This window comes from Onychomys torridus, chromosome 22, assembly GCF_903995425.1.
Source record: "Onychomys torridus chromosome 22, mOncTor1.1, whole genome shotgun sequence".
Classification (NCBI taxonomy): Eukaryota; Metazoa; Chordata; class Mammalia; order Rodentia; family Cricetidae; genus Onychomys; species Onychomys torridus.
The window spans coordinates 37208043-37225596 of NC_050464.1; the positions used below are offsets into that span (position 1 = coordinate 37208043).

At 41.4% G+C, this 17554-nt stretch overlaps 1 protein-coding gene across 1 annotated transcript in view; it reads left to right on the forward strand.

The window, feature by feature from the left end:
• LOC118572219 (phospholipase A2-like) overlaps positions 1-17554 on the forward strand; it is a 32672-nt gene that overhangs the window by 915 nt on the left and 14203 nt on the right. Inside the window, exons 2-4 of the mRNA XM_036171664.1 lie at positions 1223-1379; positions 2169-2296; positions 13627-13728. Coding sequence (XP_036027557.1) covers positions 1223-1379; positions 2169-2296; positions 13627-13728 — 387 coding nt within the window. The remainder of the gene's footprint in view (positions 1-1222; positions 1380-2168; positions 2297-13626; positions 13729-17554) is intronic.

Sequence of the window (17554 nt, forward strand, 5' to 3'; positions counted from 1 at the left end):
ACCAGGCTGGCCTCGAACTCACAAAGATCCGCCTGGGTCTGCCTCCCAAGTGCTGGGATTAAAGGCGTGTGCCACCACTGACCAGCTAACCTTGAACTTCTTATCCTCCTGCCTCAGATCCTGAGAGCTGGGATTACACAGTGTATGTTTCACTGTACCTAGATTCTCCTGCTTTTTTTTTTTTTGTATGTGGAGCTGAGGATCCAGGGCCTTGTACTTGCTAGGCAAGCACTCTACCACTGAGCTAAACCCCCAACCCCTCTCCTGCATTTTAATGGTGACCTGTATCCCACTGCAGACTGAATCCTGGCTTACTTACCTACTCCTCAGTGATGGACAGTTTATTGTGTCAAACGCTGACATTACAATGATGATCTGACCATTATCCTTGTCTATGAGCTGTGCATGGCCATACAACAGATTCCTTCTAATTCTTCCAGTGTAAAACAATGAGCATGTGTTGGCTGCTTCTCTGGCTCAAGGTCTCAGCTAGAACTGTGATGAATCCCACTGCTGGCTAAGGCTAGGGTTTCTCCTAGGCTTGAGTAGGGGTGGGGCAGCTTTCAAACTCAAGAGATGGTTGGATTGTTGGGTCATTGAAGTAAGAGGTCAGTTTGTCCCTGGCTGCTGACTGAGAGTGTTCTCAGCTCCTCAACACAGGGAGCACAGGGCAGCTCACAGTGTGGTGGCTGTCTGTCCTGACAGTGAGAAATGAGAAGGACAAGCAAGGCAAAAGACAATGTCTATAGAACTTAGTCCTGGGGAGGCAGCCCAGCCCAGTACAGTGGTGTTAATTTGTAATCCTACCACTGGGGAAGTTGAGGCCAGAGGGTTGTCATCAAGTCAGAGACTAACCTAGGTTGCAGGGCAACTTTCTGTCTCAAATGGATAGACACTTTCCTGCTCAGGCTTGGTGACTTGAGTTTGGTCGCCTAGACCTACATAGTGGAAGGAGAAAACCAGCTCCCTAAAACTGTCCTCTGACCTCCTCATGTGTAGCATGACATTTACGAGTGCTCCCAGATGGGTGCTCCAATGCTTGCTTTCATCCCGTGTGAAGGCACGCGCGCGCGCGCGCACACACACACACACATTCACACCTCTCTTCACTGCTCTCCCCATGCAGCAGCTGGTAGGAGTCAGGAGGAAGCTAGCAGGCAGGCATCAGACCCCTGGTAAGGAAAAGTGGGATTGATGGAGTTGGTGTTCTTTCTTACATCAGGCGCTACAGCACACAGCATCAGCCGTCGGGCTGTGTGGCAGTTCCGCAATGCGCTCGAGTGCACCTTTACTTGGATTGATGCCTTTTCAGATTACAACTACTATGGCTGCTACTGTGGCTTGTTTAGTTGGGGCAACCTAGTGGAAGACATAGACAGGTGAGTGATCCATCTGGGGGGAGACTGGAGTGTCACAAGCATAGTATCTCATGAGGTATCAATAGGAGACATGCATATTCACCAAACATTATATGTTTTGTTTATTACTATTATTTATTTTTGGTTTTTTTTTTTGTTTCCATAAAGAGGCTCTCTGTGTATCTCTAATTGTTCTTCAATCCTCTCTAGAGACCATTCTGACCCTGAACTCAAAGATCTTCCAGCCTCTGCCTCCTGAGTGCTGAGATTAAAGGTGTGAATGGAAACCCACAGCATGTATTTTCCCCTCTTGCTATGCAAAGAGATCAGTCCATGAGGACCCTGTGTCTAGTGGACCCTGAAAGCAGAATGTGTGAGACGTAAATAATGGGCAAGGCTGCCATCTAGTGCCAGTAGGGCATGGCCAACCATCACAGCTCCCATCAGAGTGTCAGCCTTGGCTTTAAAAAGTCATCAAAACTTTGGAAAATATACTTTCAGTATATGTCTGCAGCTTTGTTTAAAAAATTCTTTTTTGTGACAGAGTCTCACTTTAGTATTCTGGCTGATCTCAAACTCAGAGATCTGTCTGCCTCTGCTTCCCTATTACTGGCATTAAAGGCAGGCACCACCACACTCCACAGAAATTGCCTTCAATAAATATGTACTAATAGAAATCACAAAGCCTCAGGACTAGTTCTTCTGGAACACCGTGTTTAAGCCATCCTGTCATGTTTGAGAAAGATTGCAGGTGAGAACTGACCTCCTGCAGGTCCATCTCCTCCCTCAGCTGTTCCTTCCTCTCTCCAGGTGCTGCCGGACTCATGACCACTGCTACGCTCAGGTCTATAACCTGGAAAACTGTGGATTCCTCATTAGAAATCCCTACACCAGCCCCTACTCATACTTGTGCTCTGGGAATGAGATCACCTGCAGTGGTAGGTTTACCCTCCGGGACCTCTGGGTTCTGCTTTGCCCTGGGTGTCTTTGGAAGGGGCATAGAAGTAACAAGGACAGTCACCATTTAGCAGTCACTTCCTTCACCCCATTTGACACTGTAACAAGCTTAATCATGTAGATATTAAAAATAGATGAAGCTGAAGCATTAATCTAATTATTCCTTTTCAGTAAAAAAACAAAACAAAACAAAACAGGAGTCACACATTGGGGTAAGAGATCACCAGATGCTTCCTACCTCTTCTGTTCCTTCTTCCAAAAGGCCGAGATCCTCTCTCAGTCCCACCTTACCACTTCCTGTCTCCTTTCTGTCTACAGTCCTCCAAACCTCTATGGTCAGCCAGTTACTAGCTATGACCACTGAATCCAAGCAAGCTTTATATGTCAGATGCAATCAAAATATCACACATTTCCCCCTTTTTGTCTAAACAAAAAACAAAGGTTGTTTAAACTAACAGTAAAACTATATACAATAAATATAATAACTATATACAAATATATACAGGCAATACTTACATTAACAATGTCCAGTCCATTTCCATTTGCCTAATTGAGAGGAAATATTCCATTATCTATCCTATCTTGATAAGCCCAAAGTGTTGTACCTAATTCATTTCCTACCCTAACTTGTATTACCAACCCAAAACTATCTTCTTATGCCTCTCAACCTTATGCACTTTACATCTCTTTTGTGAGGTGAATTTGTTAACAAGGAAAACTATAACTGTAACTATCCAGTCTTATACTCCATCAGAGAGACCTGAGAAGGAAATATTACCTAAGTAAACAGGAAGTACAGGGCAAACAACTAAGAAATGACAGAAACAGTCCCCCAAGGTTCCTATGTAAACTTAGGACATCCATCTTCAGCCTACAGGCCTAGAATATCTAACAGACTTTTCTGTGAAACAGGACTTTTAAAGGGCTGTCCTATCTTGTGTTTGCAAAGTTTGGCCGTCACTTTCTCTCATGTCCTGTGTGTCCCATTTGAACATCACACTGTAAGCAGTCGAGGCAAAGGCAGTTTCTGGCCTAGTGGCTAAACTTTGCCATGAAGAAAGTAAACTCCATATGGAGTTTTTTGATGCCCATCATCTTCTCTGAAGTAGATTGGTGCAGCCAGGAGCAGATATGTTTCATTTGCACAAAAAAGAACCTTATGTTATCAAAACATCTTAAAAGCCATATTCTGTAGATCGCTAAAGTGAAGACCACCTGTCTAACTAAAATATATCTCTGTTTTACTTTGAAAACATACCTAACATGACTACAAGTTTGATTGTAATAGGTGACTAACTACTAACTTGTATTTCTTTATTATCCTAAATACTTTGAAATAATAAGTTTCAAAGACTAGAAATTTACATTACATTTTATTTTTCCAGAGACAGGGTTTCTCTGTGCAGTTTTGCACCTTTCCTGGAACTCACTCTGTAGCCCAGGCTGGCCTTGAACTCACAGAGATCCTCCTGGCTCAGCCTCCTGAGTGCTGGGATTAAAGGTGTGTGCTGTCGCCACTGCCGCCGCCGCTGCCGCCACCACCACCTGGCTACATTGTTAAATTAACTGTATAGGTGCAAAACTTTGAACGAGAGTAGAAATATATTACAATATATTCTAACAAAAATAACCTTAAATTTGTATCTATATATGAAAATATCTTAAACAAGAGTAGAAACTTATATACAGTATAACAAAAATAACTTCAAATTTGTATCAATATACAAAAATCCATACCAATGCAAAATATTTAAGGCCAGTAGTTGCTTTTTAGGTTTAGAAGTAGATTCAATAATCTACATTTTTACCCTATCATTTCTATATCCCCCTTTTACTTTTTAGAACAAGATCCCTGAATCTAATTTCCTTCCTTTATTCAGTGTTTTTCCTGACCATCCCCAATAAAAACTTGTAACCAACCTCCCTCAATGAAGACAAATATCCATAACCCACCGAATGATCAAAACCTGCCCATCCTACCTCTTTACAACGTGGGTGTCATGTTCTTAAAATTAATCCTCATGTCTGAGGGCAGTGGCATCATTAGGGGACCCTGAAAAAAAATGGGATAATTGTCAAGTCCTGGGAAAGCTAGCTGCATCTTTGTTGTCCAGTCTCTGTATAATGGGAAAGTCAGGGCTTGTCTCAGGGTATGGCTAGAGTAGTCTCCGAGGCTGGGCTTTCTCAGCTAGCCACCTTGAAACTGTCCTGAGCCATTTTTAGTGCAAAGCTGATCTTTGGGTGGTATTTGTCAGCTTAGCGGTGTTACCACAATGCAGGTGGAATTGTCATTGTGGGCCCCACCCTCCATTTGGAGACTTCAAAGGTCACTGTTAGGCATGGTGACGGTTCACTGCAGAAAACTTAAACATTTTAAATGTCATATGCAGCACATCTCAGAGGACCATATTTGTTATGTACATCCAGAGTAAAAAAACAAAACAAAACAAAACTTAATTCCTAGGTACCAAATAGAGACTCAAACCCAAAACCATGTACAGGAAGCTAGATGAAGCCTTTTTCTAGAATTAGTTAGTACTCTACATGACGATTAATATCATTACAAAAAGCTTAATATATATTAATCTTATAAACTTTGAGATAATATTTATACCTTAAGAAAAGTTTTAAAGAGTCAAAATAAAACCAAAGAAATATGGGGTTAGTGGTGATAGACTACTCCTTTAATTTTGGTTTTTCTTCTGTCCCATATCAGGTGGCTCTTCTGACATGCCCCAACTCCAAAGCCAGCTTGAATTTTTAATTGTACTGGGACTACAAAAAGACCATATGCATTATATGTCTACAGAGAACAACAGAAACAAACATTTGTGAAGATTTATAAAATTTTATCCTGTTGGAAATGTGATATACCAGTGGGCCCATTTACTTTTTTTCTTGAGACATTTTGTCTGGATGATTCATTGTTTTTCTTTAGATGTCTAGTTTGTCCAGTGGTATAAATTCCTTAGCTGGATTCCTTCATTCTCTGGGAAAGACAAAAAACAACAACAACCACAACAACAACAACAAAAAACAACAACAACAACAACAAAAAACAACCCTGTCCCAACCCTAACTTTGGGGAGTTTCCCTTTTGGCAAGTTATATTGGCTCAGATGAAAAGCATTTGTTAGTCTTATAAGTTAGTTTAGATTGAAAGGTCACACTGTTTGATGGACTAACCCCTCTTCTAATCAAGAGGCCTCTCTTGTTCAAATATAATCTTCATCAGTTTTGATGGCATCTATAGTTATTCTTCTGTGGAAACAAAAGCAAAACCTCTTCCCCAACACAACACTTATCCTGGTTTCTATTCTGAGGTCAACACATCTTTAAAGTATATAGGATGATTTTAATTCAGCAGTTTTTTTTGTATATATTATCCAATGTCTCTCCATAGCTATTGTTCCTTTCTTACCAGCCTTTAGAAAATTTCAAGTTAATAAAGCATTGTGCAATCTATCCTTGGGGGTCTTCATTACCCCTTCTCTTTATTAAGCTTATATTTTAGAGTTCGATTAGATCCTTCTATAACTGCTTACCCTGTAGGATTGTGTGGTATATCTATAGTACACTTTATGTTATACTATGCAAAAAGCTGCTTCATTTTACTAGAGACATATGCTGGAGCATTGTCAGTCTTAATTTGTACAGGTGTCCCCATGATGGCCATAAGTTCTAACAAATGTGTGATTACAGATTCAGCCTTTTCAGAACTCTAAGCAGTTGCTGTATGAAATCCTGAATATGTATCTATGGTATAGTGTACATATTTTAATTTTTCAAACTTTGCAAAATGAAACATGTCCATTTGCCAAATTTCATTTCTTTGAGTACCCTTTGGGTTACTTCCTGCAGGTAGTGGAGTTTTGTTATACAACAAACAAGTAGGATATTTCCTTGTAGTTTCCTTGGCTTGTTGCCAAGTGATGGAAAACTTCTTTCATACCCTTGCTATTGACATGTTGTGTCTTATGAAATTCTGAGGCTTCTAGCGTATTTCCTATGAATAGTTGATCAATTTCATTGTTATATTGCACTACAGGGCCTGGAGTGCTCATTTGGGATCTGATATCTGTTATTTATAAGGGATGGTTTCTTTTTTTTTTTTTAAAACACATTTTCTTTCTTTGTTTGTTTCTTTCTTTGTTTCTTTGTTCCTTTCTTTCTTTTTTTTAAAAGATTTATTTATTTATTATGTAAACAGAAGAGGATGCCAGATCTCAATTACAGATGGTTGTGAGCCACCATGTGGTTGCTGGGAATTGAACTCAGGACCTCTGGAAGAGCAGTTGGTGCTCTTAACCTCTGAGCCATCTCTCCAGCCCTAAGGGATGATTTCTGCTTTTGATTATTTCTTGTAACTGATAAATAACAGTGTCAATTCTGAATTGTCTGGAATTAATTCAGCAATTTCAATATGTAAATAAACTCTTTTGCATATTGAGAGTCAATAACTTGTGGTGTTATTTTATTTGTGTACCCCAATAAAGTTTATCTGAGAATCAGAGGAAAAAGCCAGTCACTACAGTAAACATAGAGGTCAGGCAATGGTAGCACACACCTTTATCATTCGCAAGGCAGAGATCCATCCAGGTCTCTTTGAGCTCAAGGCCACACTGGGAACAGAGCTGGGCATCATTGTACATACCTTTAATCCCAGCACTAAACATAAAGAACTGGAGGTCTGTATAGACAGACAGGAAGTGACAGAGTTGGGCAGGAAGAGGAAGTATTGTAGCTGGGCTGAGAGAGGAAATGAGAGGGCAGAACAGAAAGGCATATAGGCATAGGTATACAGGAAGCAGGTCTTTTTGGCAGAGGATCTCCAAGTGGTGAGAATGTGGCTGGCTTCCTTCTGCTTTTTTATCTCTTGGTTTTAACCCCAACAGGTTTTTTTTTTTTGTTTTGTTTTGTTTTTGTTTTTTAGCTGAGGATCGAACCCAGGGCCTTGTGCTTGCTAGGCAAGCGCTCTACCACTGAGCTAAATCCCCAACCCCTGGCTTGGGGTTTTTTATTAATAAGACTGTTTAGTAATTTGTCTACAGTAACTATAGTAAGAGGTTCAGGAAAATCTAATAATACCATGAGAATAGCATACAATTCTGACTTTTGAATGGAATTGTAAGGGCTTTGAGCCACTTTACTTAAGTTTATTGACATATAACCTGCCTTTCCTGATTTGTTTGCATCAGTATAGATTGTAGGGGATCCAGAGATTGGTGTTCCCTATACAGTGTAAGGAAAGATCTAGTTAGTTCACGTTGTAAACTGACTTCTCATGCTTTAGGGATATTTGTAGTTAAACTCTCCAAAAATTACTGCAAGCTCTTTGCCAATATTCATTTTCTGCCCCTGAAGCAGAAATTTTAGCAATAGTAAGAGGTACTACAATTTCTCCTGGGTCTATTCCTGCTAATTGATAAAGCCTCAATTTTCCTGTGAGAATCAGCTCAGAAACTTTTTCTACATAGGTCTTTAATTTTTTAATCTGTTTGTGTGGTAAAAATATCCATTCTAAGTTATTATCTACTTTCTGCATTAAAATACCTATAGGGGAATGTTTAGAAGGTTAAACAACCGGAATACAATCAGCCTCTGGATCCAAAGGATCCATGTGTGCATTCTGTAATTTCTTATCTGACAAAGCCAATTCTCCCTAAGCCTCAGCTGATAGTTTCCATTGACTACTTGTCAACTTGTCAAGTTTGAAATAAATTACCTAGTTCTTGAGTTGTTAATCCAATTGTGGGCCATAGCCAGTTAATGTCTCCCAGCAATTTTGGAAAGTCACTAAGAGACCACAATTGATATCTCCTGATTTGTACCTTTTGAGGTTGAATTTTTTGTAAACCTATTTATATCCTAGGTAATTCATAGAATCTCCTCTTTGTATTTTTTTTTCAGGAACACTTTGTAATTCCCAAAAGGCAAATATTTCTTTACTTCTTCAAACATTTTCTCTAAGGCATCTACGTTAGCTAGTAAGATATTGTCCATATATTGGTAAATTACAGATTGAGGAAAATGATTACAAATAATTTCCAAAGGCAGTCGTACAAAATATTGGCAGAGGGTGGAACTGTTTAACATCACTTTTGGAAGAACTTCCCACTGATATCCTTTAATGGGCTGAGAATTATTATATGTAGGCACCATGAAGGCATAATTTTCTCTATCCTGTTCTTGTAAAGGTATAGTGAAGAAACAGTATTTTAAATCAATCACTATCTTTAGGTAATAGAGAAGGCAAAGAAAATCCAATCTATAGAGAGTCCATCAACCAAATTATTTATGGCTCTCAAATCTGTTAACATCTCCATTTTCCAGATTTCTTCTTAATGACAAATATAGGAGAATTACAAGTGTTAGTTGATTCTTCAAAATGTTGAGAATTTAACTGCTCCTGTATCAGCTGTTCTAAGGCCTGTAGTTATCCTAATGTCAAAGGCCATTATTTCACACAGACAGGTTTGTCTGTTAACCATTTGAAAGGTAGGGCTGTTGGTATCTTTGAAAGATCAGCAGCCTTTGTGCCCTGTTTATGAACAACCTGAATGGTCAGTGACTGTTCTTCATAATCCCTTTTAATATTTGTCCCAGAAACATATGTTAGTTTATAGTTTGTCTCTGATATTGGAGGAATGTTAATCTGGGTATTCCATTGCTGTAACAAATCACATCCCATAAATTAATTGCTTTATTAGTCACATATGGCTTTAATTTTCCTCTCTGTCCTTCTGGCCTTATATATTTGACCCATCTTATGCTTTGTTTTACCTGAGATAATGTTCTAATCCCTAAAAACTGAACATTTCCCTACTGAAGAGGCCAAATTGGATGCCAAGATTCTGGTGCAATTATTGTTACATCTGCCCCTGTGTCTACAAGACCCTCTATCACAATACCATTTATTCATATTTTTAACTTTCATGTTTGATTATTTATAGAAGTTTGCCAAACTTGATTTCTGCTTAAATTTTTGTTTAATTTTCTAAAGCTGTTCAATCATCCAGAGCAGTATGGCTTTTTATAACAGGGATTAGGCCTTTAATTGCTCTGGGGAAGAGTTTCTCCCATGGTGATTGTGAATGAGTAAACCAAACTGACATGGGGGCCTGCGATAGTCTCCTCAAGGCTTTTCCCAATGGCAAAGGGTTACCTTGTTTGTACCTTGTTGATTTGTACTCATTGGTTCAATGTTTGTCTTTGCAGCACCTTCTGCATACTCCAGAAGGCAGGGGTCCTCTGTTTGGATTATTCCTAGAAAAAAAACATTGTTTCTAGGAATGCCCTGTCTACAATCACTTTTTAGGTGACCTCTTTACCAAAATTAAAACATCTGACATTTTTCCCTCTCCCCAACATCTGATATTTTGATTTTTCTTCAAGCCTTTGGAAATCAACTCCCTTATCCAAGCATCATCATGGTTATGAAATTCAATATTGATTGAATCTCAGATCCATTCCTCTATGGTGATGCTGGTCTTGCCTTTAAAGGCCTAATTACCTTTTTGAATTGTTAATTAGCTTTTTCAAAAGTCAAAGATTCAATTATTATTCATCTAGCATCTGAATTTGGTATCATTCAATATACAGCTGAAATCAATCCTTGTAAAAAAAAATCGGTAAACTTTTCTCTTGGGCCATGTGTAACTTTAGTCAATGACTCAGTTCTCTTTTTGACTTCTTCAACTCTGTCCCAAGCATTCAAAGCTGCTGCATGGCATATAGCCAGGGTGTGGTTATCATCTATAGACTGTCTTTGTAAATCAGCATATTCATCCTTTCCAAGCTGTTGGTCTTGGAAAATTTCCATACCTCTATCTCTACTTCATTGTTCAATGGCCTCAGCCTCATCTTTCCTCCAGGTCCTCCACTGTAATTGAGGACCAGGTTCCAATACTGCCGTAACCAAATCTTTCCAGTCTTGTGGGACAATTACTAGTTGATCATGAATTTTTACATCTGCTTCACAAAAGGTGAATGCATACCATATGAGACTATTGCTCCCTTAAATCTCCTCAAATCAAACATTTGCACAGGAATCTAGTCAGCTCTTACATAGCCTTGGGGATTCCTGTCACTTGACAGTTGTTCCTGATTGGTGACTGGATAAATTAAGGTTGATTTTTTGATAACCTTGGGCTGTTCCTTTCTAATTTCATAATGTGATGGTAAGGTTGGTTCTCCCATAAGTTTCTCTGTCTTAGTCTAAGATCTATCTTATATCTATGATCTGTTTTAATGAGTATTTCTAAGGCTTCTAACTTATTACTCAAAATTGTATTTTTTCTTTAGTAAGAAGTTGTAGGGCTTGTATATTATCAGCCAATTTTTCATATTGGCATTGATATCAACCAACTTTTTTAGGGATAAAACAAGAATTACCAAATAATGCTTATAATTAACATTATGTAAATCACAGCTAAGGTAATTGTCCCCTTATTTTATTGTTCCACTTTAAAACTATCCATTGTGGAATCATATAGAGACCTAACTCCCTTCATAATAATAGTTTTTCCAATTTTTTTTAAATGTGGGAAAAGACTGTCTCTCTAATTCCCCCTTTAAAAAAGTCCCAAATGTCTCACCAAATCTTCTGATGTTTACAATGAAGTGTGAGGCTAAGATTGCTGTGCAGCACATCTGGGCAGAGAACACAGGTGGTGCACAGCTTGGCTGAGAACAGCTGCCCCTGATCAGATGTCAGCATCCTGAGAACAGGGTCCAGGGGAAGTCCACAACCCACAGGAAAAAGTGACCAAGGAGCTAGTAGTCTGAATGGCAGATACAAGGGAATGTACAAAGGCAGCATGTGTGGTTGGCAGGAAGTGAAAACACAGAGCTGCCTGAAGAAGAAGAAGAAGAAGAAGAAGAAGAAGAAGAGGAGAAAGGAGGAGGAGGAGGAGGAGGAGGAGGAGGAGGAGGAGGAGCTCAGTCTGAGACTCACTGAGAAGGCTTGGGGAAGAAAAGGAAAAGTCAGCTGGCCACATGGCGACTCCAGCGGGTGCAACTCCCACACACAGCTCTGGTGGATGCTTGTGGCTGCAAAGCCATGTGCAAGCGGCTATTTTGTGAATTCATGCCCCAAAATCTGAACACCAGATGATGTGTTAGTCTAATTAATCTTTATCAATCCAAAACCGGGAGCCAAATATAGGGCAAGAAGCTGAAATATGAGAGACCAGGGAGCAGCCGCCAGTTGCTTCCTTCCTTCATTCAAAGGGCTGAACTCCTCTCTCTGCCCCACCTCACCACTTCCTGACCTCTCTGTCTACAGTCCTCCAAATCTATGGTCAGTAGTGGCTAGCTCCACCTTCTGACTCAAAGCAAGCTGTATTTGTCAGAACACCTTCAGAATACCACACAAGAGGTCCCTGATGGGGAAGATGAGGAAGTCTGGGCCAGATGACCAAGGTCAACAGCTTAGAAATGATGACATTTGATTCAGAATCAATCATCTACATCATTCCAATGCCCTTTAAAAAACATTTAAAAGATCTTATGTGTTTCTGAGTGAGGCATGGCTGTGCAACTTCACACCTGTGGATCTCTGAAGGAATCTGTACTCACCTTTGAACCATGTGAGTCCTGGGATGCAACTCATGTTCAGACTTGGCAGCAAGTACCTTTATTCCCTGAGCCGACTTGCTTGCCCAAATCCTCTCCTATTAGCTGCTATGTTTACTGATTCCATGTTGACTCAACACTTGAAAGCTACATCATTGGCTATAAGCCAGTTACTGGACTGAACCCCTTTGTAGAGCAAGATTTATCATTCCCATTTTACAGGTAAGAATTCAGAGAGCAGAGAATATAGCTCAGTTGCTAGAGTGCTTGCCTAGCATGCCCAGAGCTCTGGGTTCCACCTCCAGATCTCATTAATTGAGTGTGGTGGTGTACATATATAATCCCAGCACTTGGGAGGTGGAGGCAGGAGGATTGTTTTAAATCATATAATTTTATATGTGGTAGTTGGCATTTGTAGTTTTCTGGGTTTTAAATTAAATATATGTTTATTGATTTTTATGTATAGGAATGAGTTGACATCCCGAGTCTTCTTCAGTCACTCTCCACCATGTCCTTAGAGCCTGGGTCTCTTGCTAAACGTGATACTCACCTTTTTCTAACCTGACAGACTGACAAGTTTTGGGATCCATGCTCCCTACTTTCCAAGAGAGTTATAGATGCCCCATAACACCTTGCTCTTTACATGGTCTCTAGGCATCCTAGGTCAGGCCCTCATGCTTGTATGGCAACTGCTTTGCCAGCTGTGCCATCTCCCCAGCCCACAACAGCTAATGTTCTTATTATAAGAGTGTTCAGGCAGTTTTGGCAACCCAATGGACTTTTGTGTGCTTTGTCTCCTTTTTAAAATTTATTTTTTTACTTTTCCTTTTCTTTTTTATTAGGAAGTTTTCTATTCATTTTACATACCGACCACAGATCCCTTCACCTCCCTCCTCCCACCCCACTCTTTCTCCCCATCCAAACCCCCATTCCCACCTCCTCCAAGGCAAGGTCTTATTTTCTTTTTAATTTATTATATTTGTGTTTTAATTTTATATATCAGCCATTGGTTCCCCTGTCCTCCCCCCTCCTGCCCCCATCCCCACCTTCCCCCAGCCTCTCCCCTCCATTCCCATCTCCTCCAGGGTCAAGACCCTCCTGGGGATTCATTTAAACCTGGTGGATTCAGTACAGGCAGGTCCAGTCCCCTCCTTCCAGGCTGAGCAAAGTGTCCCTGTGTAAGCCCCAGGTTCCAAACAGCCAGCTCATGCACTAAGGACAGGTCCTGGGTCCTACTGCCTGGATACCTCCCAAACAGTTCAAGCTATTCAACTGTCTCACTTATCCAGAGGGCCTGCTCCAGTTGGGGGCTCCACAGCTTTTGGTTCATAATTCATGTGCTTCCATTCGATTGGCTATTTGTCCCTGTGCTTTTCCAATCTTGGTCTCAACAATTCACACTCTTACAGTCCCTCCTCTTTCTCAACTATTGGACTCCTGGAGCTCCACCTGGGGCCTGGTTGAGGATCTCTGCATCCACTTCCATCAGTTATTGGATGAGACCAAACAACCTAATGGTTGTGCTGGAACTCTCATCCTTTTTTTTTTTTTTTTTTTTTTTTTTTGAGTTTTTTGTTTTGTTTTGTTTTATTAAGAAATTTTTAAAAATTTATTTGTGCTTTGTCTCTGAACCCTGAGTCTGCACCTATGGGAGGTGCACTGCTGTCTTTTGGTTACAAATTATAGGGAGCAGAGTCAGGGGCTCCACTCAGCTTCCTTTCTTGTTTCTCTCCAGACAAAAACAACCCCTGTGAGGCCTTCATCTGCAACTGTGACTGCCAGGCCGCCATCTGCTTTTCCAAGACTCCATACATCAAGTATTACAAAGGCAATGGCTGTTAGACTTGTCACCTCAGATACTGGTACATCATCCCTGCCTGCCCGGTTATCTTCACTACACACTATGCCCTCTAATAAAGCACATATTGATAGAGCTTGGCTTTGGTGATTATAGTCTCTGTCTACCAAACATAACTAGATCCTCAGAGGACATCATTCTGTCTATCCCTGGAAGCTAAAGTATAATGGAAAAGATGTTTCCAGGAAGCAAGTATCTTGAAGTATCATTTATGAGTCCAGCCATGCCTTTCCCCCAGCATTCTGGGATGCAAAACAGAGGCAGAGGTGGGGGAAGGCAGGTATCTTGAGGTCAAGGCAAACCTGGTATAAAAAGCAAGTTCCAGAACAGCCATGACTATTACACAAAGGAAACTTGTCTCGAAAACAAAACAAAACAACACAAAGAAGAAGAAGAAAAGAGAAGAAGAAGAAGAAGAAGAAGAAGAAGAAGAAGAAGAAGAAGAAAAGAAGGAGAGGGAAAGGGAGGAGGAGGAGGAAGAGGAAGAGGAAGAGGAGGAGGAGGAGGAGGAGGAGGAGGAAGAAGAAGAAGAAGAAGAAGAAGAAGAAGAAGAAGAAGAAGAAGAAGAAGAAGTAGTAGTCAGCAGTCTGAGATACATGGAGGAGGACTGCTGTGGAATATTATCTTAAGATATATTACACTGATCATTCAGTGGAACATTTGTTTTTTGTTTTGGTTTTTTGAGACAGGGTTTCTCTGTGTAGTTTTGGTCTCTGTCCTGGATCTCATTTTGTAGACCAGGCTGGCCTTGATCTCATAGAAATCTGGCTGGCTCTGCCTCCCAAGTGGTGGGATTCAAGGTGTTCACCACCACAGCCTGGCTGGAACATTTTTTTTAAAGATTTGTTTTTTTATGTGTATGAATGCTCTATGTATATGTATGACTTTGTGCCAAAGAGGGCATCAGCTCCCACTATAGATGGTTGTGACCACCATGCGGTTGCTGGGAATTGAACTCAGGACCTCAGGAAGAGCAGCCAGTGCTCTTAACTTCTGAGCCATCTCTCCAGCCCAACATTTGTTTTAATGATGCAAAAATGTATTGTATTCTTTATGTTGCATTTGTTTAACTCTGTCAAGCTGTTTTACTTTAACTGTCTAAAACACCTGATTAGTCTGACAAAGAGCTCAATGGCCAATAGTGGGCAGGAGAAGAGATAGGTGGGGCTGGCAGGCAGAGAGAATAAAGAGGAGCATATCTCCGGAGATGAAGTAGGAACGAGAAAAGGAGGAGGGAGCATGAAAAGGGCCGGCCACCCAGCCTCACAGCAAGCCATGGAATAGGAAATAAAGAAAGATGTACAGAAATAGAGAAAGATAAAAGCTCAGAGGCAAAAGACAGAGAAGTTAATAGAAGCCAAGAAAAGCTGGCTATAAACAAGCCAAGCTAAGGCCGGGCATTCATAGGAAAGAATAAGCCTCCCTGGGTTTATTGGGGAGCTAGGAATTGGGACCCCCAAAGAGCCATAAGAATAAAAGAGTAAAACAACCAACTACCAGGGACAGAAAAGGGGAAAGAGAGGGAAGAGATGAGGCAGGGATAGTGACAGGAGAGAGGGAGGGATGGGGAGGACCAAGAAGACAGAGAGGTGGGAGGGGAGAGAAGAGAGGAAGAAGCAGTGTCACATGGGAACTAAGAAACATCTTGTCCCTAAAATCACCAGACTTACAGGATATGGGTGGGGCGTTGGTACACATCTTTAATCCCAGCACTTGGACCAGAGATAGGCGGATCTCTGTGAGTTCCAGGCCAGTGAGCCTACAGAGCAAGTTCCAATACATGCTTCAAATCTTCAGTAAAACCCTCTCTTGACAAACCCTGAAACAGCAACAACAAAAACCCTGATTCGAGGCACTTCTGCTGTGTGCTCATGCTAGGTAAAGGATATAAGAAGCCAATCTGGACTGACCATAAATGACCCGAAGGCAGGACTACATCCTGGTGACCTTCCAGTCCTCACTGTGCCTAAACACAGGGCACAGAATAGCTGCCCCAGTAAAGTGCACAGCAGCTCAACTTGTTCCAACAAACCAAACAGAGCACATCCTCTTCTCCAATTTCTCTATCATGGGACCCCACAGGTGAAGTCAGGTTAATCTTTGGTTCCCTGGTCAACCGGATTTAGGAATAAGATATCTCATTGGCTGATTTAAGGCTATGCGGTTCTCCGACTCTCTTATCCTTTACTGAACAACTGCCCAGTCCTCTGCCTTTCTACCCCCCCCCCCACCCCACTCGAGTCCCAGAGCTCAGGTCTCGCCCCTCCCTAGGTCCGGCCTGGTGAGCCACAGTGCAGCTAGAGCCGCCTGCGCAGGCACAGTGACTGGTAGCAGCTGGTAGTGGCTGTCCAGAGTCCTGCTGGAAGGGTAGGGGGATCTTGAGCATGGAGACAACCAAATCAACTCACCCCTATATGGCTTTTGTCCAGGGAAGAGGTGAGAAATGGGGAAAAGGAGGTGGTGGATGCAAAATTAGAGGGAACATTAAAGATGCCAAAACAGAGGGGCCAGAGGATACTGGCCCAGCAGACATTGTTCCACAGCCACCATTTGGGTGCAGAGAATTGAACCCCATTCCTCAGGGAGAATAAAAAGTGCTCATAAGTGCTGAGCCATCTCTAGCCCCTTTTTTTATTTTTTGGTTTTTGGTTTTCAAGACATGGTTTCTCTGTGTATCTTTGGCTGTCCCAAAATTAAATCTGTAGACCATGCTGGTCTCAAACTCAGATGTTCGCCTGCCTCCTGGAGGGCTGGCCTTAAAGGTGTTCACCACCACCATTGGACTACATTCCATGTTTTCAAATGGAGCTTGTGCACTACTAAGATGCAGCCTACAATGCAAGCCTGTAGACCTGAATTTGATTCCTTGAACCCATTTAAAGGTGTAAAGAGAGATTTGACTCTACAGAATTGTCCTCTGACCACCACATATACATACAAGTGCTTCTCTCTCTCTCTCTCTCTCTCTCTCTCTCTCTCTCTCTCTCTCTCTCTCTGTCTGTCTCATTCACACACACACATTAAGTATATGGCTAATTAATTAAAATTGAATTTGTAACTATATCTACCTCACAGACAGTGTCAGGTTCTCGGGATAGACTTAGGGCTTACTTTATACAGTTAACATGGAGGATTGCATGGTCCAGCTACTCCTGTCTGGGCCCACATGTCACTGTCAGCATCCCTCAGGCCCAACCCCAGGAGCAATGCTTATATGTTCTTATGACTTCAGAGCATCCACAGAAAGGGACTTGGAACTTTACTAGTCACTGACTTGAGCTGGTTGGGGTGTCGAGCTAGCCCTTTTTCTTTGCCTCTGCAACAGCACTGATTCAGGCTCTGTCACCATCTACAGTAGATCTGCCAGTGGGGACTGTCTGTAAGGTGCACATATTCTATTTCTGTGCTACACACACAGTAGCCACAGGCCCGTGTGCTGACTGGACACTGTCAGAGCACAGCTACAGGACTATAACAAGAGAATCACTTGAGTCATCCAGTCACACAGGACAAAACTTCTAGGGGTCACTCTGCTCAAAAGTAGGATCCTGTTCTCTCTGAGTGCACTGCATCTCCCTTATCTTCAATATACAGTACCCTAATGGTCAGATCTGAAGTTCTGGTTTGGGGTTCCCTTTGGGATCCAATGGCCTCTGGGTTGGGGTTTTCTCATCCCCCCCAAGGTGACAACATCTGACTCCTTTACCCTCTTGGTCTGGATTCAGATAACTCCTTAGAAAAGTCTACTACATTCACCTACCCAAGCAAAGAAAGTCCCTTCTGCCTCTGCCATTTACTTGGGTTT